This window comes from Haemaphysalis longicornis, unplaced genomic scaffold, assembly GCF_048455015.1.
Source record: "Haemaphysalis longicornis isolate Haplotype H1 unplaced genomic scaffold, Haemaphysalis longicornis Haplotype H1 scaffold_3, whole genome shotgun sequence".
In the NCBI taxonomy this organism is placed as follows: domain Eukaryota; kingdom Metazoa; phylum Arthropoda; class Arachnida; order Ixodida; family Ixodidae; genus Haemaphysalis; species Haemaphysalis longicornis.
The window spans coordinates 20823274-20847829 of record NW_027526335.1 but is presented as its reverse complement, the minus strand read 5'-3'; the positions used below and the strand labels follow the sequence as shown (position 1 = coordinate 20847829).

The 24556-nt window shown below is 45.5% G+C and overlaps 1 protein-coding gene across 1 annotated transcript; it reads right to left on the bottom strand.

Annotated features, from left to right (window-relative positions):
* Positions 1-178: 178 nt before the first annotated feature.
* Positions 179-18731, bottom strand: LOC144174104 (ras-related protein Rab-7a-like). Its single transcript, XM_077702559.1, has 7 exons — positions 18596-18731; positions 7349-7631; positions 7135-7228; positions 6655-6714; positions 6365-6477; positions 3998-4094; positions 179-859 (listed from the first exon to the last, which is right to left on the bottom strand). The coding sequence occupies exons 2-7, from the start codon at positions 7528-7530 to the stop codon at positions 599-601; spliced, it is 807 nt and encodes a 268-aa protein (XP_077558685.1). The 5' UTR covers positions 7531-7631; positions 18596-18731; the 3' UTR covers positions 179-598.
* Between the last annotated feature and the right edge of the window lie 5825 nt (positions 18732-24556).

Sequence of the window (24556 nt, the reverse complement as noted above, 5' to 3'; positions counted from 1 at the left end):
CAATGCAGACAAACAAGTCTGTCAGTCTAAAAACAAGCTGCATAGGATATTCCCGAGGCCTGCAAGATAGGGCTGGTGTGTTGACTACAAGCGTGATAAGGATTGTTTGCAAAGGTTCTGAAGTATCGGTGAAGGCTCGGCCCCTGACAAGAAAGGCTTGGAGTGAGTGAAAACCAACGAAATTTTTCAGGGCACTTTTCTATACAGCCCCTTGTCTTTATTGGGTATAAAAGTAATTTGTTGTCATCACACCACATTAAATATGTGTATACACTATGTACAGATTAAAATATGCAGTTACTGTGGCTATATATAAGTACATGTCTACACAAAATACTCCTACACACCGCATATTTCACTTAAAACCAGAAGATTCGATGGTACAATACAAGATGTATCACAGCATTTTGTGCAGTGTCAGCATTGCGTTAGAGACACAAGACTCCTCGTTAAAATTTGACTGCAGGCCATAAGGTACGCAATGTATAACATTGCTGTCAGGGCATATTATTTACATAAATGCAATTCAATAAGACAACAGCCTGCCAAGACTTGTCACACAAAGCTAAAGCATGCGAAGGTACTAATTGTACCAGTCCTAAATACAACACCTTGTGAAACTCTTGGCTATTTTCAACGTGCTTGGACTAAGTGCAGCAGTCTTGAGTTCTTTCTCGCAATTGTTCTTCAGACAGCAAGAAAGTAAACCATACTCAAGGCTACAGTAGTCAAATATGTATTCAAAGACCTGGTCAATATTTTGGCCTGTTGCACTCGACGTCTCAAAGTAGGGCACCTTGTCCTTTGTCCAGCTTGGGTTCATGCTCCTCGCAAAAGCTTCCGCCTCTGCTTGGGAAACCTGCACGAAATGATGCAAACAAACTACAATAAATAAAAACAGACAGCATCTCTAAGCTTACACAGAGTAAACAAATAATGAAGATGAGCAGTGTTCAAGCAAACTGGAGACTACTATTGGAGAGAAACAATCTTAGGTCTTGTCTCAACAAGCCTTCAAAACCAAGCCAATAATAGTTACGATGGGTTCATGCATATTTCGCATATTCATAGTTTATGGATCAGATGACCATCTTTCGAATTAAGAAACTGGGGTAGTATGTACCTAGGAAGGCGGTCATGGATTTCTTGAAAGTGCATGCAAAGAGACCAAACAACCAGGAAACTTTTTACCAGGGCGAAATAAAATTGGTGTCATATATGGTGAAGAAACACCTGGGCTACGGGGTGCACCGTAATTGAGGGCTACGGACTACCTCAGACCACCTGGGGATCTTTACTATTTTTACCACGAAAGCTTGGGTTTAGATGCCTTCAAAATATTTATCCGTGATGTTTGATGGTAAACAGCACTTGGAGCAAATGTACACGACAATGTATTTGTCCTCAGGTACATGCAGAACAAATGACTTCGCAGATAACGCAAAGTTGGCAGGAACTTCAAAGTCAAGAGATGGTCCAATAAAGCAGAGAAGGTACCTGAACATATGCCAGCAAGTTTGCACCCACAAACAACCAGCAATCAGCTGAAACTATTTTTCATGGCTTTTTTCGCTTAACAAAACTATGAAAATGTATGTAGGACTGTGACGGAGCCAATGCTCTGGTGAAAACTAATGAACTTTTTCCCTCTGGTTTAGCTTGAGAGCCTGGTTCACTGAGAGAAAAAAAGTTTTTCGTTGTCTGCATAACATGCCAATTTTCAAATAAAACAAAGTGTTCTAGGACACTCGCACTTGAGCCTGGTATCAATTGAGTCCTCATGCCTCAGTACAGGAGCACATCTTAATGTTTCAATCTTTACCGCCATTTTATCCTGGATTCTTCGGTAAGAGCAATCTCAATGAGGCTATTCTTGTTGTGATGGTCAGGGTGCCTGAGGAATGTATTCTACTACAAGCAAACAAAGGGGCCACATTGAAATGCACTGAAATATCTTAAGGACAGGGTTTTCCGCATGCACGGGAATGCGACAGGAAATGCAGTAATAGACAATTCACAGCTTGCAGACCACCCGTCGCTCTGGCAGCATGCATGACAAGTTTCTGCCAGGTGCCAAAAATTACAGCACCACGAATCACTGTCCAGGCACTTGCATGTTCCCGGATCAAAAGACCACCCTGTACACAAAAGGTAAGCTATAAAATGGAGCCCATTTTGTAATCGCAGAAACTTCTTTGCTGGGCCTTCTATTATGGCTAATAAAGAGGTGCGATATAACGAGGTGCGATATAAAGAGGTGCGATATAAAGAGGCGTGATATAAAGAGGCGTGATATAAAGAGGTGCAATTTCATCTAATGGTTTTTCTTCTTTTTTTTTTTTTTTATTGCCCCGAAGCAACACTGACTCTGCACTAAAAAGAACCAGAAAGTGGGCTAGAAAGTGTGCAGAAGCTTGCATTGTAATTAGTGTTGAACTCAAGGCTTTAGTTAACGCCCACCTTCAGCACACAAGAAGCAAAAGAGTTCAGTAGCCTAAGTGGCAATCCAAAATTAAATTGTTTTCACTGAATAACATCTATAAATTTGAAGTAGTACATAATGCATTTTATAAACTGCACCACTGTACACACACGAGCCACAGGTGTGACTCAACCAGTTTAAGGGAAGCACCGAAGGTGCAGTAAGTTTCTTCGAAGGGAGTACTTGACATACTCCTGAAATGCAGCCGTACAACTACAAAAAAAAAAAAAAAAAAAAGCTGACAGCTTTTTTAAAAACTTTGCCCTGGTGCATCGGGCATGAAATTCCCTGCAAACATGGAACAGAAACCCTGCAACAGAAGTACGGTAGCTACACAGAACAACAGTATGGAGAGGAGGATAGCATATATATAGCCAGGTTCCAGCAAATGGGGCCTTATCTCCTCATGTTTATGCCACATATCACCTGTATCGTCTCACAATTGTTTCACAGAATGTGTGGGCCAAGTACTTCAACCGATAAATGCTCAGCATCACACTTGTCGAGCCAAACAGCAGCATAAGTGACGCCAAGAAGCACCAGGTGAAAACAAAATAAAGGAAATATACGCACGATAACCAAGAGTAACCAGTAGCACAAACCACTACTTGTATTCAGCTTAGTGAAACAACAGGCTTTTTTTTAAAAGAGAGACACACATAAACTGATATAAAATGTCAAGAAAAGATTTGTGCTACGCAAGTGCTGCAACGCTGCAGCGGTTGTGGTTTGCGTCACTGTTATGAAGATAAAGTTCCATTTTTATTTCGATTTCGCAATTATCCCGTGAATAAAACTCTTCGTAGTCATTAGATTTTAGTTCTTTCTTTGATATGCACCTCCTCCCATATGGAATGGTTTTTGCATCGCCGCAACTGAACTTGAGAAGCTTCCTTTCTTGAGACATGGTGTTTGATCTTAGCAGCACTTCGGGCTTCTCCACTAACTGGCTAACCATTTTGAACCAAAGTAATTGACCTGCCCCACGTCCCACAGGGAAAGAAATTTTTACCAGCGTATGCACTGCTTTTTCGTGTGCAAGTGTGTTCAGGTTTGAAATGAAGCAGTTTTCTATCCGGTACTTGGCACCATTTGTACCACGCTGAAATTTTCTCATGCGCTCAGATTTCTATGAGCTAAGGGACATACATACAGTAGAACCTCGTTGATATGTTCTCGGTTTATAAGATTTCGCGGTTAGTACGCTCTCAATTGTGAACGCAAACAATTTCTCGTAGTACATTTTCCAGGATAATAAGTTTCTCCCTCACATTTTTTTAAAAAAAGGTATCAACGAGGTTGTACTGTAGAACGCTGGAGACCCAAAGACATTATACAAAGTTGTGGCAAGAGTTATTTCATGCTGCACAAAACTTCACTACATTATGAAATCTGAGTTCATATGTAAACTTCATACACTCCCACTAAACAAGGTCTAATGACCTTGTATACCATGTTTACTGTCCACAGCTCAGATGACACATGTAGAAAATAAAACTGCTGCACCGTGAATACCTGTCGCTTCCGTGTGCCTAGGAGGTCACTCTTGGTTCCGACAACCACTTTCAAGGCAAAGTCATCCACAACGGTCAGTAACTGAAGATACCTTGTCCTGCGAGGCAAAAATAAAGACCCAAAGATTAGTTGAAACATAACAGCTCGAGCAACAAATTTAAAACAGCACCCATAAGGACTTTGTTCAATGCTGTGAATCGCAAAACAGTCGACAGTGTTAAAGACAGAGCTAAAACCTGCTCACAAACTTGCACTCAACACAATGCGCAACAACTGTGCATGATTAGACGTATATATCCACACATTCGATGCTGCTTGTAACCATTAGGATCAGGTGGTCAAAACCACTGCTCATATTTCATCACTGTCATTTGTACAGCACACATCTTCAGAGGTGCTTTTGTACCAGCGTTCTGCTGGAAACTTCGTCCCTTCCCAACTATACATTAGAAGTGCATGTACGACATATATTCTCGCAATTTAGTAAAGAAAATTGTCCTGGGTCACTCACTGTCTCAGTGGCCTACTGCATATTGCAAACATTTTTCAAACCAAAATTGATTCAAACTGGTATTTGGTGTACCAAAGCTGCACGTGGGCTATTAACAGCACTGTAGCTGAGAGATTTATTCAGGCCACACGGAGACCTCCAACATGCGGTGAAATCACAACAACTGGGCATTTGTATTTCGATTGATTGATTGTGGGGTTTAACGCGCCGACACAACGCAGGCGATGAGGCGCGCCGTAGTGAAGGGCTCCGGATTAATTTTGACCACCTGGGGATCTTTATCGTGCGCCGAAATCTCGTACACACGGGCGTTTTGGCTTTTCGCCTCCATCAGAAAAGCGGCCACCGCGGCCAGGAATCGAACCCGCGACCTCGTGCTCAGCAGCGCAACGCCTTAGCCACTGAGCCACCGCGGCGGGTGGCATTTGTATTTCACCTACCAATGCTTCCTGTAAGCCAATTTCATAGCGTACAAACACTCACAATAATAGGGTTCCTGATTGCCCCTTGCCATTATTGAAACTACTACAACATTTCTGACACCGTTACAGCCCTTATATGCTGGGTCTATGCTCACAAGCAATTAAAATTGTGCTCGACAGAGGTGTACAAATGGCCTAACAATACACAGCCAGCTGCTAATTAAAAGCTTGGCATAGCTATGAAGAACTTTTTAGCAGAATACACAATTAAATTGTCTAATGAGGAGCAGTGAGCTAGTTCTGTACAAGTGTGCGCAAGTGCGCGAGTGTGCGTGTGCAATAGTGTGTGTGTGTGCGTGCATGTTCATTATAAGACTACAGACAGGTCTAGAGGAAGCAGCAGTTAGGTAGTACCATAGAGCCTCACTCAAACGCTTTTGAGTAAATTGAAGAAAATACAGCGTTCTGTGGAAACATACGATGTAAAAAAATATTTTTTTGAACTGCAAATGTTATATGCGGATGAGTTTTCACCCTTATAACTCCTGGGGAAATGCATCAACAAAAAACATGTTAGCATATTCCATAGCGGAAACCTTCCCACTGCCGCCAACAACTGAGGAGGCTATGGGAAACAAATTGGAGTTTGCCAAATCCGTTTCTCAGGAATAGTGAAAAAAACTGTACATCGGTGCAGAAAGGAGGCAGTGGAATGCGCCATCTTCAGCCACAGCGTTACACGATATTGCCGCAAACCATGCATTGGATTAGTTTATATTTTTGCTTTTGCCATCTGGCTGCGTTATTTGTGTCCCAAGTGAAGCGCATGTTCCATTCTTTCTTTCTGATGCCGCACGGATATCATTTGATAGAAAGAATGTTTCGCCCAAACGCCACTAGCCCAGAATAGACTTTTATCTACAGTGTTCTCGATGTAATCTGACGGTGTAATCCGACGAAACACCCACGCAGAAAGATAAGTGCCTGCAAAGCAGACGCCGCGGCATACTATTTGCCGACACTTGCCTGCGCACGTCATTTTGTTGGCTGCTGCTTCGCCGCCTGTGTATTTTTTGTTGTTAGGGGAGCACAAGTTCGCTCCAATAACCATTTTTTCCTTCAAGCAACTGCATCGTCTTTGGCTTCGTGACAATATAACGAGATAAGAGTATCCATTTCTAGACAAGGCTTGCTGACAGCTTTATTGAGATCAAGAGAGATAGCCGTGCAGTACATGTCAGGAATATTAATGGTACTTTGTCATCAAGTAAAGCAAAAGACTACTTAATTGCAGCCTCACAGAGTGTAGCATTAAAAGTATGAGAGTGCTGTTTTAGTTGTTTAAACAAAATCAAATCATGCCAGCAGTTTTTCACAGATATGAAAAACAGATGCCAAACACACAGATAACCAAATGTTGGGTACATCACTTACGTAAGAGCCCTGAAGCTTTCTCTGCTCGTCACGTCGAACGCCAAAATGGCCACATTGGCATTTCTGCAGTAGAACGAGCTCAAGCCAACATATCGCTCTTGTCCAGCAGTGTCCTAGATGGGTGGGGAATTTCATTTTAACACAAAAAGAGCAAAGAGGTACTTTTCTAAGACTGCAGTTAATGTTTACAGATTGCGAGACCTATAACCGATAAACACGTCTGAACGATCAATATGCACATCCACGGCACGTGGAAGAATATGCGATACGAGGCAAAAGACAAAGCTTACCCATATGGCAATATTGTATTTTCCTCTCATCTTCAGGGTGAATGCGGCACCTAAGGTAGCCTAAAGAAAATATGAAAACCTTTAAGACATGTGATAGGCACATGTGCAATGTAGTAAAATAAATTGGTGTGTGGGTGTGAACTTTAGGAAACAGTTACGCACACTCAAATAAATGTTTGAAGCATGGGTCCTCGGAAAACTGATAAGCTGAAAGTAAACATTTCAAGGTTGCGCATCTACGAGGACGAGTTTGCTTTAATCAGCGAGTACGCGCTCAAGATAGCGGTGACGCAGATAACAGAAAGAGCGGCAATCAGTCATGGCACGCTCACGCAGTTTTCACCGAATTCGAAAAGGCGCGAAAGTGAAGAAAAAACATCGCAGGATTTAAAAAAGTGCGTCCACTACATTCCGGTTTCACACCGAGAGACGCCAAGTCGGCGCAACGTATGCTGTATGCGGTAACGTATGCCGACTTACCTTGGGGTGCTCTTCGAATCGCTTTTCGAGATACCGAATGAGAAGGGACGTTTTGCCGACGTTCGAATCCCCTAAAATGATGACTTTCAAGTCCCTGGAAAAAAGAGTTTGCAAGCAGGATTACCATTACAGCGATAAGTGCCGGCACGGATGTGATTACTTGCACCGCTCTTGCTAGAAAGTAACGCAAGAGTTGCTCCGTCCGCATACGTACGCCGTCTGAAGCTTCACCGTAGGCTTGACTCCCATGTTGACTCGTTGTAATGCCCAACTCGGCAGTTGTTCGCGTTCTGGTTGCCGGGCGGTGGGCCCTCGCTGGACGGTGGGCATGTGCGGCATGTGCGAGCGTAGAACGAGTTTGTGGTTGTTCCGTCGTAGCTGAGTTATCGGAGCCATCAGCGAAGGGCGAGCTGCCTTCTCTCTCTCTCCAGACAGCCAGGAACCAGCGCCGTGTTTGTTCGCGTTGACGTTGCTGACGTATCAACGAGGCGTATGGCCTGCGAAGGAGAGATAGCGCACGGCTCAGACTGCGCGCGCCGAGCGCCATGCAACCGCCCGGACGGCTTAATTTGTCACGCTGCAGCGCCCATTTGTGCAAACACGGGCACAGTTTCCTCTTTCGTTTGAACCAGGATTGTATGACCAACTAAAGGTGTTGTTATAGGTCGCTTCCAGGTCACCATGCTCGCATCCGTGTAGTCACCCGCAGTCAATTTAACCGCGCAAATGAACCTAAACGAGTGGAGCGGCACATAGAGATAATATACGCCTCGAGCTTCGCGATCGCTGCGCCGCCTGCCGCCGCTTCTCCGCGGTGTTGACGGGATTTGCGCTGCGTGGCTGATAGGGGCTCGTGCCGTGTTTTGGTTCTGTTTCGCTTCTTTTCGCCTTTCCGCGACCTAAAAAAACTTGTTATGGTGACGTCTATAGGCAAAGAGTACGTTTAGGTCACTTAAAAAGCAGCTGCGTCTTCGTAGAGTACGCGATCGCCTGCAAGAGCTACCCGGGGACACGGTTCTGCGCGCTTCGTCGCCGCTCTTCCGGGCGTCGGCGACGGCAGCAACGTATCACCCCTGTCATCTCAAAAACATCAGGCACAAAGGAATTCTACTGTCGCCTCGTTTAGACCTGATACTGGCACAATGAGAGGTTGGCTTTATTTTGCTGCGTGGACAACGAATGCGGCTTCATTTCGAATATATACGTCGCAGAAAAATATGTTTCGTGGATGTGATTACCCAATCCAGGACAATAACTTATGCCATTTATAAGATATAAATCCTGCGAAAATGTTAAGTATATTCCAAGCCTGTGCGTCGTTAAATATGTGCGCACACACGCCATATAGCAAGAACGAAGGCAAGTTAATGAAAGCACGGAAAAATAAATGCTGTGCAAGTGCGGAATTAAAATAAATGAAAAATGAAAAAAAAAAAAAAAACACAGTGCAGCTTCTGACATGCTAAAGACGTTCGTCGAAACTTAAGCCAGGTAGGGTTCACTAGACCAACTGTACGCGAAATGCACCGCTATTTCGTGAGACATCGGGGGGGGGGGGGGGGGGGGAGGAGGGGGACGCTGTGTACAAATGCGGAGCGGAATCAAGCAATGAACGTTTTAGTAATCACACACAAATCTCGCGTTCACTTTCCTTTTTTTTTTTCTACTTCAACGAACAGCTGATCGTACGGCGGACGCATCTTTGGAAGTATACAGGGTAGGCTGTTCAACAAGCGATGAAAGGTGTCGTTGGAAGAGTGCACATGTGGTATGTGATAAGGTCCTCTGATTTCAGTTTCTGCTTTATTCTGCAGGCTCCCTGTGCCATATGACGACATTTCGAAGAAGGATTAGTCGCGGACGCGGATTATATTCTAAGTTCGTCTCCGTGCTGCTCGCAGAGGATATATCTATAACAGATGAATGTTTGCGGGCGCTCACCTCAAAAAAAGGCGGCTCTGTCGTGTGCTGATCCCCGAGTATAATTATGCATTGTCCATCGTACTTTTGTTGAATATTCCCGAAATTAACACAGACTGGCTTGTAAATGGTGGTGATTAATATCTGAGGTATATTATTGGCAAACGTAACTGGCGTGCTGTCAGGTATGAGTGCTCGGCTGATTGCGAACAAAACCGATTTAAATCGTAGTGTATAGCCGTATCATGAACATCTGAGGACCCGGTGGTTACGGAGACACTGCTAGTAAATTTAGGTCAGTGTAACTACAATCGGCTCCATCATACGCCGGTTATGCGACGCTGGCCTGTGACACACACCTGGCGCTTATACAGATCGAATATACCACACTAAGGTCGCGCCAGAAACATTTATACTCTCGTAAACACACCTTATTTGCGAACAGAGTGACTGCTCCACATAAACACTGATTTCAAACGCCCGCAAACGGTAAATCTCAGGCGTGAACGTGCCGCAAAAGCAGCGGCGGCACTGGGGAGCCGGACGCGGACTCCCGCGCCTGCTTTCAAAACGGGCCGCTAGGGGGATTTCAGTGGCGCCCCTACAGGCAGCGCTCGAGGCGTATACTGGAGCGGCATCAATAGCGATCGCTGCGCCCCAAGGGGCAAAAAGAGAGGTTGACGCGCCTTTTTGACGCCAGCCCGCCAGCGCGTTGCCACCTGTTCTGTGGCGTTGCTCTAGCGAACAACCTAGCGAACGCGTTGCAAACCAGCTCGTTTAGGTTTCGGCGTGACCCTAGCATATGTAAACAACGTCGCCTGCAGTAGAAGGTGCAACATCGCAAACTCTGTGCCAGAATGGTCCGAAATCGAGCAAATTAACTCGACGGAGATTGCATTGGCGATTGCAGGTCGTAATCAGCGAACTCGTACCGAAGTTAAACGTGCGTGCTTGGGGCCTAATTTGCTAGTCGGGAATGCGTTAATCGAAGTATTATTTTACATAACTGAGTTACAAACAGCGCAGTAACTCAGTTATGTACCAACTGACCCGCCTGCAATCTGTTCTGTATTCTTTTACAGCTGGGCTCATTTTTTGACACTCATAAAATATCTTTTTCCTGATGTATGTATGTATGTATGTATGTATGCATGTATGTATGTTGATTGATTGTGGGGTTTAACGCTCCGACGCAGCGCAGGCGATGAGGCACGCCGTAGTGGAGTGCTCCGGTTAATTTTGACCACCTGAGTATCTTTAACGTGCGCCGAAATCTCGTACACACGGGCGTTTTTGCTTTTCGCCTCCAACAGAAAAGCGGCCGCCGAGGCCGGGAATCGAACCCGCGACCTCGTGCTCAACAGCGCAACGCCTTAGCCACTGACCCACTGCGGCGGGTTATGTATGTATGTATGTATGTATGTATGTATGTATGTATGTATGTATGTATGTATGTATGTATGTATGTATGTATGTATGTATGTATGTATGTATGTATGTATGTATGTATGTATGTATGTATGTATGTATTTATTGTTCATTGGAAAAGGAAGATCCGCCAACAGGCGTAAATTGTCTCGCCTAGGGGGCGGACACCGGAACGCCTGCTGGTGTAGGGGGGTGGGGGGGAGGTAGGGAGGAAAAAATACATGGAAATAGGAGGATAGGGGAGAAGGTTGACATTATAATGTATATAACAGACTGGGCAAGTTGAAAGGATAAATATAAAATACAAAAGAAAAAAAAGGAGTTAAACATTGAGGAAATTGGCATTCCAAGAGAAATATACGCGCACTAAGCAGGAGATTTATTTGAGCAAACCGCTATTGGGACGGATACGTGGTGAGTAAATAAAATTACATATCCAACACAGTTTTCGTAAAATTGGATCATTACAACGAATATGTTTTCCTAGAATCTATATCGGTCAAAATACCTTATCTACGAAGTTTTCCCTGACACCTTTCTGCAGTACTCTGAATAAGGTTAATAACAAAAATAACAGTTTCATTTATACTGTACCTCGTTAAACGTAAAAAAAAAGTGGAGAGGGCTGTTGTGAATGTTGTCCTTCCAAGCCAAGACTTAAAATGAAATAAACTGGACACCTACTTCATACGAGCAAAACGGTGGACCCAATAAGTCCCCCCCCCCCCCTCCCTTCACCCCGACTGGAAAGTCAGCCTGGATCTGCCTCCGACTAAGTGGGAGAGCAATCTAATTAAAATTGAACTTCATATCTACTCATACCTGTTAAATCGCGGTTACAAAAAACTGGCTTACGATAAACGATACTCGCTAAAGCGAAGTTTGAGAGCAGCGCGAGCTAATCTCGGTGACGGCGCATAGCTGCTGCGTCTCCGGAAGTGAGTGATCGCGTCACCAGCGAACGCACGACGGCGCGCGCTACCTTGGCGTGATCTCGCAGGGCGTCGCCACCGCAGAGCATGTCTCGCGCATCCTCGCCATACCGCCCTCCCCCTCACACTTTCGCCTTACTTTCCTCCTCCGCTTTCCTGCTCGCTCTATACCTCGTCTATCTTCAGTGTCCCCTTCGTTCGCTCGGTTACAACGAGGCCGACGGCTACACGAAGCCACAGGAGCGGGCGCTTATAGAGCTGCGTTCTAAAAACAACAGGCCAAAGAGTGCTTCTACAGAAAAAAGGAAAAGTTCCGAAGGATGAAGGAAAATTAAAAACGTCGATTTGCAGATAACTAAACAAAAAAACCTCCGTCGCATGCCCCCGCGCGAGGGACACGAGTAAATGCAGAGCATTGGGGGTGGTCACGTGGCGTAGGTTGTGGTAGTTGGCGGTGGTAGTTGTTGTTGTCGTAGGGGTTGGGTAGTTGGGTTGCGAGACGAGAGAGAGAGAGAGAGAGAGAGAGAGAGAGAGAGAGAGAGAGAGAGAGAGAGAGAGAGAGAGAGAGAGAGAGAGAGAGAGAGAGAGAGAGAGAGAGAGAGAGAGAGAGAGAGAGAGAGAGAGAGAGAGAGAGCCGTAAGTACGTAACGTGTTATTTATTGCCATCGTTTGCACCCCACCCTCTCTGCGGGGCAATCGGTTGGATCTTTATTATTATTCTTTTCTTTTCTTTCTTATTATCCCTCTCGAGAGGGCAGTACGCCATCGTCGATGTTCATAAGCGATGGAAGCAACACCTTCAACCAGTACCGCAACACATGGTGGCATGTGACGGGCTTACGATCTCGAATCTGCTCCTTAGTTAAATGGATGACGTCACACACTGACCCCCTCGAGGGTAGGGGTATCGGGCTCCTCATTTCACTTGTTTCTAAAGCTGTGCGGAAACTTGCTTGTTCGGGATGGATCAGTGGATCAACAACAGAACAACGCCGACCACAAAAGGACGCATAATCGAAGTTTCGCTACGGGCACGAGAGCACTGAATGCGGGCAAACCTCCCGTGTGGGAACTGAGGTGTCAATTTCACGCTCGGATGCGTAAAATGACACAAAACAGTGACGTATTTGAAGACAACCTTTGGGGGGCCCATAGCTCTATAGCCACAGGCGAGATCCTAGATTGCACCAGGTGTATTTATCACTTACCTCCAATTTGCTAATTAAACACAGGCCCTAAATACTGCCACTTTTTATTTAGCTGATCAATTTCACCTGATCATTGTGATTATTGTTTTATTGGTGTGCTTTCTCGTGGACGTCGAAACAAGCAAATTTTCTATAAAAAAAGGGATAGATATAAATTTTGCCTTCTCCCACCCCACGTTGTTCTTTCTTTCTTTTTTGCAACTGAATGACTGGTGATCGAAGGCATTACTGCAATTTTTTTAGGGGCGAAGCCCCTTAGGGCTGTTGCAGTTGGCGTCTTCTGTCGTCGTCGTCGTCGCCGTCGTAATCGTCATTCGTCTCATCTAGTCACGGTACTGAAACACCGGGAAACTCGTTTACGCCTCGCGCTGGAACGTAACGCGTACTAAAAAAAAAAAAACACCGGGACACTCGTTTACGCCTCGCGTTAGAACGTAACGCGTACTAAAAAAAGTAGCAGTGGCTTAGCTCGGCTATGCCAGGATATACGTAGCGTGAGCTTAAAGTTCAGCAATTCAATCCAGTCTAGTCCAATCCAATCCAATCCCATCCAGTTCAGTCCAGTCCAGTTAAGTGCAGTCACGGCATCTCGCGCATGCGCAGCACGGCTCTCAAGGAGCCACGCGAAACGGCTATCAGGCGGCTCCGGCGCAGCGTTAGACTTGGCTACTGTGCAACAGAGGCGCACAGCTGGGCACGCGCCGGCGCCAGTGCGTGTGCTGCGGCTATGACGTCACTCCTCTGGAATGCGTAGACCGGCGAATGTGCAGACCCAATTCTCACACACCCGTACTCCAATTGGATTAGCGAGTGTCCTGTGTACTTCTTCTTCGTCCGCGTCTATTTTTCGATAGTAAAATGCAGTCAGATTACCAACTAGCCCAACTTTATGCCTTAATTGGATTGGATTTCCAATCCAATACAATCTAATTTAATCCAATCCAATCCAGTCCAATCCAATTCTCTTCACGCTTGCGCAGCACGGCCATTCAAGGTCCACGCGAAACTGCTCAAAAAAAAGAAGAAAGAAAAAACACCGGGACACTCGTTTACGCCTCGCGCTAGAGATCTTAGTGCTTCAAAGACAAGAGACTTTCAAAGCGAAGCTGTATACCTGTACCACCCAACGGTTTCATCTCCGTTGGCAAAAACGCCAATGCGCCAAGAATACACTTACACGCTGCATGCTTCGCCCCTCACCAGGTTTCACGTTAGTGGAGGTGGCCCGGGAATTTTTTAAATGTAAGGATCCTAAAACTTGAAACCAGCTGCAAAAAACGACACCCAAGCACACAACACCATGAATCGGCGCTCCAACACCAAGCCATACTTCGCTTGTAAAAACGTTTGCGTCATGATAAGAAAACGAGATCAACGCTTGATCTGCTCTGCCTGAGATGCGCAGACGCGGGGTGTTCGCTTTATCCCGCCCTTAACGGTATACACGTGAGTGACTCAGTGAAGCTCGAGTAGCAAGGTGACCCCGTTTTATCTGCTGGGGGCGGGCTATCGCTACCGATAACACCGAATCCTATTGTTGCTGATACCGCATTCCAGCGCAACAACTGCCCGGTATTTCAACCCAACCGACGCAATCGGAACCGCATTTTGGTGACAGTGGTAGCAAAGGAGTCTCTCGGTCCTGCAGATGAATCGACTCCGAAATGGTTCGCCATGACCGCAACACTCGAATTTGAGTACGGATGCGCTGCAGAAACGTGATTTGCGGCTGATAAGATGGCATTTAGTGAGGAATACGATATTAAACTGCTCCCGCTTAACGTAGCTCAGTTGTATCAAAGTGTCATGTGTTCAGCGCCGTAGTTATAGTCCATTTGGGGCGCGAAAAATCCCAGAAATTTTTCGACGAGGGCCGGAATCTCGTATGCACGGGTGTTTGTTATTTGCCTCCGTAGGTAAAGCGGCCGCAGCAGCCTGGAATCGATCTGTTTGCAAGAATACCGACGGAATTTGTCTTGAGTGACAGCTTTGAGCCAGCTGTAGACAACAGGAATGTTCATTTAGTAAACAGAGTTTTGCTATAGCTTGGTAGAGTATGTATACCAAGTACAAACAGTTGCGAAGGCCAGCGAAAGCAAAGCACAAATTTATAAACATAAAAAAAATATCTCGATACTCTGAGCAACAGAGCTCTCAGAGAAATTCAACAGCGTCAACTCGTTCAAAGATATAACAAATTACTACAAACACCTCAGGTGCGAATTTCCAGCCGCCCACTACACACTTAACGCTGCGCAGGCCAAAGCATGGAGGCAACTTCAAACCAATACCTACCCGAACCCGCTGGCCTATAGTCACTTCCATCCAGAGATCTTCTCGGATAAGTGCAAACACTGCGGTCACCGCGCAGACCTCACGCACATTATGTGGAAATGCCAAAGAAAACCACGGAGCAAGACCCCTCTACCACCCATAGATATCAAACACCTAGAGCACTGGGAAACCCTGCTGCGCAGCTCTGATCTTTTAAAGCAACTACGCCTTGTCCAGATGGCCGAACAAGCCACCAGGGACCAAGATCTCCTGGCGGACTAACGCGGCAAAGAGAGTCCAAGCTCTACTTCTGGGCAAATGAGGTTCTCTCTCTCTCTCTCTCTCTCTCTCTCTCTCTCTCTCTCTCTCTCTCTCTCTCTCTCTCTCTCTCTCTGGCTCGCTCGCTCTCTATACTCTCGCCCATTACCTTCGGATAAAAGAACATACCGCCCTCTTCACCAACTCCCAAGCCTATGAATACCTCGCGCCCACCTCATACCGGCGCATACAACTAAGGCCATTTAACTAACCGTAGTTAGCCCTACCTGTAACGTCAGTGGCCGCCAAAGCGCCCTCCACAACTCAACCACTGAACAGTGGGGTCAACGCTGACCAGTTCTGCACCGGAGCATCAACATTAGAGAGTTATAGCAGAGCGGAGAACCGGTCCCGGTACCGTACCCAGTAAGCGACCGGCGCTACTGCGCGTGCGCAAAGGTGTACCGGGTACCTTACAGGGACGATTGATTTATTGCAGGGTTTAACGCGCCGACGCAACGCGGGCGATGAGGCGCGCCGTAGTGAAGGACTCCAGATTAATTTTGACTACCTGGAGATCTTCAACATGCGCCGAAATCTCGTGCACACGGGCGTTTTCGCTTTTCGCCTCCATCAGTAAAGAGGCCACCGCGGCCGGGAATCGAACCCGCGTCCTCGTGCTCAGCAGCGCAACGCCTTAGCCACTGAGCCACCGCGACGGAATACAGGGACCGGTTCTCCGCCCTGCTATAGCTCTCTAATGTATGCCCTGCTGGTTGACCGGGGACTCGGCACAGGCTCACGGCACTCTGGATCTGCCAGCCTCTGACCACAATCGCCCTTTCCCCTTTTCCTAGTTGCTCAACGAAATGCTTATTCGTCCATTCACTTTTTATAACTGATAGCCAGTGCTGTTTCAGCTTTTTAGCCACAGAATATGGCACTTTTGGCGACATATGCTGACGCCTGTTGGGCCGCTCTTTATCTGGGGTTCCAAGTACAACACCTACAACTGGGATACTTTAATTTCGATAGTAACCAGTGCACGAGAAGAATGGTTAATTATCATAATTATTATTATTCCCATAACGCCAATTTCCTGAATACGCGTGCATAAATGTATGCTAGCGATGGCGCTTTCCGGTCCCCTCCTTTCTATAGTTCGTCCATGGTTGTCAATGTTTGCAGTGAAACCTGTAAAGGCCGTGTTTCCCGATGTCAGCCATCGTCTGAGGTTCGCGAGAAATTATTCTCATTAGCTGGAGCGAGCACGTGTCCTTATATTAACATCAGAAGTAAGTTAATTGTCCTGGACAGGCATTAGCCAAGACGAGTAATAAATTGTCACTTTATATTAAACGTCACCCTCCAACCCACTGTCATTATATAGATGGCGTGGCCCGAACCCCACCACAACGTCAAAATTGCTCAGCAGGTGGAGCCGCTAGAGTAAGGTTTACGCTAGAGCAATGGACAATGAACAATGGACGAGCAGACCGTGAGTTAATAATCGTCATTGTCTACATATCGTTCCGCACTTTACACGTGAAACTTTCAAGCGAACGTAGTTCCTGGAAACATGCAGTTCTGGTGACGCCAAAACTTGGAGCGCGTCACAGCGGTCGTCCCTCAATTTCCTTGGATGGTTAACTGCGGTGAGCTCCGATGACGAAATGCTCCGCGTCTAAAAACTTCAATGCTGCCCTTGTTCCTAACGCAGATACACGTCAGCCACAGCTCTGCTACAAACCGATATTTTAGAAAACCTACACTAGTTAAGGGTTACCGCGTCAGCCATTACGTGCGTTTTTTTTTTTTTGCTTTATAACCAGAAATTCCAAATAGACGTTAATGCATACATAAAGCCGCCTATTCGTCGGCAGGCACGACCCCACCGCCACAGAAACGTCAACGATTATGCACTTAGAGTAACTTTTGCAAGAAATCTTCGTTCCCCCGGGCCATACGTGAATGAAACCTGTGGTTTCAAGCGGTGTACAACGTCCAGATGCTTTTAATTTATGCATGATGCCCCCCCAATTATCAGCGTACTTGACTCGCGCTTGAATCATGTTATCGCGTTTTTTTTTTTTTATTTGTGCTGTTTTCTTTTGTCTTATACTTGTATCAACCACTCCTGCTCAAAGCTTGGTGCCCAGCACAGCAGTAGCCTTTAAATAAATAGATGTCTTCCTTTAAGAAATGCAGGCGACCCTCAGTACAGTATCGGCTTCTCGGACTAACTTCAACGAACTGAACTTTCTCAGTTCGAATGCTTCACTGTTGAATAGAAGAAAAGGAGCTGTGGTGGGCTATGCTAATTCCAGTCAGTGAGGGGCTGTGTCTGGACTGGAAGCCCTTCTTTTTGCTCGGAACGGGTTCGCCGCTTTGACCATCGCAGGTTGTAGCGTGTTGATGAAACGACTTAAAAATATATATGTTTAAGAACTGAAAACTGGGCTGCATCACTGTAACTCTGTGGTTGGGGTAACCGCTGAAGCAGACTCAATTTAATTAAATTTGACGCTGCGAATTTCACGATTTTACAGGAAATTCTTGATTCTCCGACCTGTGTGTTCCTCGGGTTAGCAAAATTTTCAGCTTTACAACACTATTTTCAGCTGGCCTTAATTTTCTGAAATAGTGCTGTAACTGCGAATGAATGTCATGGGGCAAGCAGCTGGCACTTATTTTTCTTTCTTTTTTTCAGATACAGCGACGTTGTACTGCGGACTGTACGAAGCGCACTTGTTCACTCACACCGATTAAGTAGCAATATTTCCTAAAGTAGTTATAGATGCACTCTCAATGCTATCATGGCTTATCTTCATCGTTTCTTTTGCCACGCTACTGAAAATTACAAAAAGACAAACGTTTTCCTTAAAACTGTTCGCTGGTTCTCATTTAAATTCCCCGTATCGGTTTATTTATATACCCTATTTGCCAAACTATTCTTTCGCTATATTTGGATCTCATGGCTTGGAGCAAAACCGCTAATTTAAATGCATGTCCACTCAACACCGTGATAAGCACTGCGCAACGATTTATTTGGGCGTTATTAATTTTGGGGGGACAAACTATTTTATTTTTGAGCAGCTTTTATGTTTATTTTTTTATTTCAAAATAACCCTAAAGACCCTCCGGCGGAGGGTATTACATAGGGTGTACATCAAAACACAATAGTGAAACGATAAATCAAATTTTATTTTGATTTATTATTATTAAAGTATTAAATTATTAGAGTATTAAAGTATTAAATTATATTAAAGTATTATTTTAGTCAAACTGTAATGAAAATACAGGCCATAAAATGTTACTGGGTGTGCAGCTTAAGCGCCAACGAGTGAGAACTTCCGTCAAGAGATCGTGAATAATGAAATATATGTACTTTAGCTATTACGTAGGTATTACGCGAATAGAAGGCAACGCTGCAGGACTTACCTGTTTGTTTTATAGCGTTGGAGTGAAGTCGAGAAAGAGTCCGTTCAGCATGGCTACGGAGAGGCAGCGGCGGTCGCCTGCATGTCTTCGGGCCAGTAGTTCAGAAGACCGCGATTGTGCACAGGGCAAGACCCGCTTCTGCTTTCAGTGGCTGCAGCTGTGCGAGCTGAGCGTAAGACAGGTCAGTCGCCACACTTAGTCGAGCAGGTGCGCGAAGGCACGGAGGTGCAACTCTTTGCGGAATTGTTTCGCGCCTCCGACAATGGGCGGCGCGCGGCTGTTCTGTGCCGGAAGGAGTAAATCAGTGACGCCGCAAGCGAGACAAAACGCCGCACGTGGCCGGGACTTTGTGACCGCTGGGTCTGCGCGCACATTGTCTCGGTGTCGCACGCGTTCGAGCCTGAACAGTTGAACAGGCGCCGAACGGAACAGTGAGCGGTGCGAGCGTCATTTGCGGCCGGGCTTGTCGCGCCCCTGTCTGCGTGGCCAATGCGCCGGAAAGTGTGAAACGAAGTCATCGAAGCTTGTAGAAGCGGTGAGCGTGCGTCAACCGTCTCCACGTCCAACCAATGAATCAATACCACCATTTTCAGCGTTTTACAAATGCGTAAGCGCTCTTTGGCCAACACCCCACCGAAAAAGCGTGACGCCTCATAGCTGCAAAATAAATGCCTAATTACAGCGAAGCTGTATATGGCTGGGACCCCGGGGTCTCGCGCCGGCCACAACAATTTATTCAGCGGAGTGTGTTCAGTGCATGGAAAAATTCATAAAGTATAAATAAGGTCGTGGGGCTTCCATAAGCGGCTTATGTTGTCCCCGAAAAAAGTGTTTTCGTGGCAATTCACTTGTGTTTAGAGGCGAAACAGACTTTAGGCTTGGTCTTTGTAAGCTGGCTTTCCCACATTATGTGTAGCGCAGTGAAGCATGGCTATCAACGGAGGGAAGTGGGAGAGTGATTCGGTTCGAGAAAATGAGGGAGTGTGCTTACAGATCCTTTTTGTACTCCTCTCCACCGCAGCCGCCTCTTTTCCGAGTCGTCATGCGATGCGTCTCTCTAACCCCCGCCATTGCGCAATGCCCCGCGCTCTTCGGCGGCCACATGTGTGGCACGCTACCTGGCGCTACCCGCAAGTCGTGTGTGAGCTTAGTCTGTGACGCAGAGATCAGGCCACTGTGCTTATATTTTAGTACAGTTGAACCTCGTTATAACAAACACTGAAAAAGCGAATTATCGGCTATAGTGAACTAAATACGAACTTTGGTTGGCCACGCTTCATTTCAATGACACTTACTTTTTTATAACGACAGTGAAACTGTGAGAGCCGTGCGCACCATTGGATATAAAGCAAAAAAAATTGGCCAGTAGGCTGAGAAGATACTTGGAAAAACTCCCTGTGGTGTCGCGTCGGCGACGGCCCCGAAGGGCGAAGCAGGAGATGCACGCTCGAGTCGAAGAGTCAAGCCAAAGAGTCATAATTTATTCAGTCACGTGAAATATATACCCAGGGGTTAGCCACCTGGTCGTAGAATCAGTTGACATCAAAACCGAAAAAACCGAACTGAAAACCCCGGATACTACAGAAAACATACGCGTATTAGTCCTTTTTGGTAAGATGACACGTCATCACCCTGCTACAAAGGGGAAACCAATAGCAATCATCATCATCACTACCATCACCACTATCATCATCGGTGGGTACGTGGGCCTCAATAAATCATATAGGACTGCTAGGATTGTCTTCCCGGTAGCAATAAATTTTTGTTGAGTGGTGAAGCCGACAACAAAGGGACTCGGTGCATAGCAGAGAGGCCGGAAAGAATGCTTACGCATCTACAGACAATTCGCAGAATTTCTGCACAGTTTTTTCCACCGTATACCACCCTTCTTTCCTCGGGTAGCAGAGAGAAAGAATTGTCATGTATCCAATTACCAAAAGATGGGGTTTTGTTTGAAAATTTAGAAAAACGCCTCAGGCTCAAAGCTTCGTCTTTGTTTTTTGAAGTGCTTCTTCTTTGCTCCCTTTGTTCCTTGTTCTTCGTTCTAGTTACTTACTTTCTTGGGGCATCAGGAGGGTCGAAACACGAATAGCAGAAGCAATAGTACACTATTGCGCTGTCAAAAAATAACTCCAAGCAAGACAAATCGCGTTCAATTCTCCTTCAGAAGGAATCGGTATAAATACCTAAAATATGGAGTCGATTGTAGGGCAGTATATCGTATGCTCAACCAGCTATAAAGTGAGCAAATGAAGCACGAAGTACGGACAAAATCAATTAACCAAGAGGATGTTTCAAAAGTGCTATGTCTTCCTTTATCACAATACAAAATGGTACTTTGGAAGTGCTGCGGTTGCTTGATTACTGAGGCTTCGGGTGTTGTGTGAAAGTTTGAGGGGGGAGGGGGAGCTCAAGACACGAGATGACGATGATTTTTTGTTCAAGGAATCAGAGAGCATTTTTTGGACGTCTGAAATGAATAGCTTTGTTTTCCCGTAGGTCGGCCCTGGCTTTTCCAATTGAATCGTAAATCCCCATTTATGTTATGTAGCAACTCTTTAGTCATGTCAAAATTGTGCCCAGTGAAATAATTAGCGTTATTATATGTTCGCTTAGGAAAGTGCAATCGTACCTATATCGCAGCTCTCGAACTGAGCTTGCCAGCACCTTCAGACGTGATACAACTGACATCGTAAAGAACTTTATGGAAGTAAGTAATCTACACCTCTTTAAAGGAAGAGGGAGACTTTTGAACTAGTAACGTGTGAGCACGGAGCAAGAATATATAGGAGAGGAAACGTCCATTGCGGCCGGCGCGATCGAGCGACCAGATAATGTCACAATGATAACTACGGCGACCTACGGAGCTCCGCAGCTGCGGCGGCGAACAATTTGACAGCGGCACCTGGTTGAATGTATTAAAAGCAATACTGTTGTTTCACGGCCTCCGAGATCGGCTGCCGGTGGCGCGCCGCCGGCATCCGATCGCGGAGGCCGTGGTTGCTTGCAGCATTCGCCACAAGGCGTGAATTGCTATAGGCTCGAGTTGCTGCGCGACGCGGGGACGGAACCCGTGTTTATCTCGGATGTAGCGCGCGCGCGCATTTGCGTGTCATAAATTGGTCGGTGCACTCAACTCGCTTCGAGCGCATCGCACGCGAGATAAGGCCGTACGTTTACAGGTTTTACTTTTTTTGCGTTTACAGGTTTGTATTTTGGGCTTAGTGCTGGCGCAAGATTGCTTACGCATTAAAAGAAAATTCCCCATTTATTCGCTCGTACCGGCCGGTTTAAGTTTGACAGAAAATTAATCGCGAAGGCGGGCTCTTCATCCAACGCAAGCGCAGAAGAGCGCACACACTCGCTTTGGCCACGAAATGTTTCGGCGGCCCGGCGAAATACCGACGTGATGCCGCGGGCGGGTTGGACTGGGCGAGCGCGAACAGAATGCGCGCCGGCCGTGGCGATGACCGCGCACTTCCTTCGCTTCCCGCCAGATGCCGGAAACTTGACGTTCGCCAAGTGCTTGTGACGTTATCAGGCTGCCCCAGGAAGCTCAGTTTCCCCTCCTATTTTATTCTTGCTCCGTGCGTGTGAGTGAAGAATCTCAGGATAATCAAGGGGAATTGGAAATTAGTCAATGATTAGCCTTTGCAGACAGGTCGTATGTTCCGGCAAAATGACTCATTCGTATTGGGCTTTGCGCTTTGGACCGTTCTAGTCAGTTTTCCAGCAAAGCTGTCTGTGGCTAGAATCCAGCAGATCGTCTCCGGCCGCAGAGCAATGTAGACAAGCATGGAGGAAAGAAAAGTAGACGAGAATCTCATGTGAGAGTAGCGCCACGTTGCGGCGACGACTCAAATCACCGGGATCTTGAAATACCGGGATCCCCGGGATCTCACACTTTCAGCATATGGGAAAAAAAATCACAAAAATTTAAAAAAGTCCTCAAGCCTTCATGTCTTAAATTTTACCCCTGAATTATTGTCTTCCCAGCAATACATTTAGGTTTAGAGGTGAAGCCGACTTCACGGGCACAGGGTAAGCCCTATACTTCCCATGCATTTTTGGCCGTTTTGAAGAATCTTTGTCTCGGCATCTACTAAAGGTATGTACATAGTGCATACACCATTTTCTTTCAAATTTTAGGCTCTTTTAACTGTACCAGAATTATTAATATCAGACTAAAATTACATTGTTTATGAATTTGTTTCCGCCAGTACCTCAATTTCAGCTTTACTATTTGTATATTGAAAATTGTATAACAAGAAACCGTTACGTGCTTATTTTCAATTCTGGTACAGTAGATGTGACAACTTATATAGAGTACAGGAAAGAATGCAGCTGGCTATCCTTGAACATATACAAAATAATGGTACCGGTGTAATTAAAAAACATTGTTTTGAGTTATTTGAATTTTTAAGTAAGAGAAGAGGTGAAAAACAATACTTTTTTTTTTTTTGCCACAAACACCACAGAGCCATTTATTTAGTCAGCACCAGCTTTGAAGTAATTTTTTTCGCTTTTCAGTCTGTCGTCTGTCCTGCCTTGCCTGTTTTGTGAGCTGTCGTGCAACATTGTTGGCAAAAGTATATTCGATTGTGGTAAAAAAACGGGCACAGAGTCTTTGGATTGTCTTGGCTGAAAAATCAGTTATGCAGTGGTTGTCAAACAATTTCGCAATACAGCTGGTCCCAGAGAAGCGTTTTGACCTGCGGTTGGAAGTTTCCTGATGAAAGAAATGACAATAAATAGGGAGAACATTCTAAAAGGAGACTTGGTCACTTACTACTTGCTATGGAAAACCTGTTTTTGAGCCAGAAATACTACTTTCTAAGAAAAGTGTTATTATGGAAAATGTGCATAAGGAAATCAACTTCCTTAATTGCGAAGAAAAGGAAAGTATTTTTCTAGCCTTTTTTTAATTGCTTTTTTTTAATTGCTTAAAAGCACTCGTTGTAAACTTGATCTTTGTAAGATGGCTTTCCCACATTGATGATTGCGCAGTGAAGCACGCCCATCTTCGCAGGGAGTATCGTTACAGAAAGTGGAGGTAACTTTCCTTTTATCAAAACCATTCGAAAATATATTGCATGAAAATAAGTCGCTAAGACGACCCTTACATTACGCCTAGTTTTTTTTACTTTTCAGAATTACATAGTTCACAGTGTAGTAAGCGTGCAAACAATGCTTGAGGTACTACAATCAGAAAGCACGGCCGTGGGGATAAAAATAAATATGAATGAACCTAAATTAATGAGGTATAAGCATAACCAAAGCGTCCTCTTCAGCTTAGGAAACGAAACGCTAGAAGAAGTAACAGAATATAAACCTCGTACAGATGGTTAGTGCTGACCCCAACCACGCGAGAGAAATCCAGCGCCATAGGTCGGCGTACTCACTCGTGAGTACACTCATTTGTACTCATTTGTACTCAAACTCACGAGTGAGTACGATGATGAGTGATCACACACCCAGAAAAAAACAGTGAGTACGATGACGAGTGAGTACAGGGGTAAGTCCACTACTCGTGAGTACAGTACTCATGAGTACACTACTCATGAGTATGGGTACTCATGAGTACAGTATTCATGAGTTTGAGTACTCATGAGTATGAGTACTCATGAGTACACAGTACTCATGAGTACACAGTACTCATGAGTACACAGTACTCGTGAGTACACAGTACTCATGAGTATACAGTACTCATGAGTACACAGCACTCATGAGTACAATACTCATAAATACTGTGTACTCATGAGTACTGTGTATTCATGAGTATATGCACTCCTGAGTACAGTAGTGCAAACAAGTTTTATCACGAGCTCGAGTCCGGACGCGCGTGTACCAGTCACAAACATTTAGCGGTGCCGCTGTGCAGCGTAACTGTCAAGGATGGTAAAATTAGACAACGAAAACTGCACCTGCCTCCTTTCCCGGTCCCTGTTTGGCGCTGTAAGC

Bases quoted from the DNA above. Each gene is read 5' to 3' on its own strand.
- LOC144174104 (XM_077702559.1), bottom strand. From the start codon at position 7,530: ATGGCTCCGATAACTCAGCTACGACGGAACAACCACAAACTCGTTCTA. The intron at 4,095-6,364 runs GTAAGTGATGTA...TTTGCCTCGCAG, and splicing joins GAAAGCTTCAGGGCTCTTAC to GACAAGGTATCTTCAGTTAC. The intron at 860-3,997 runs GTATTCACGGTG...CATTTCGTGCAG, and splicing joins TAGGCACACGGAAGCGACAG to GTTTCCCAAGCAGAGGCGGA.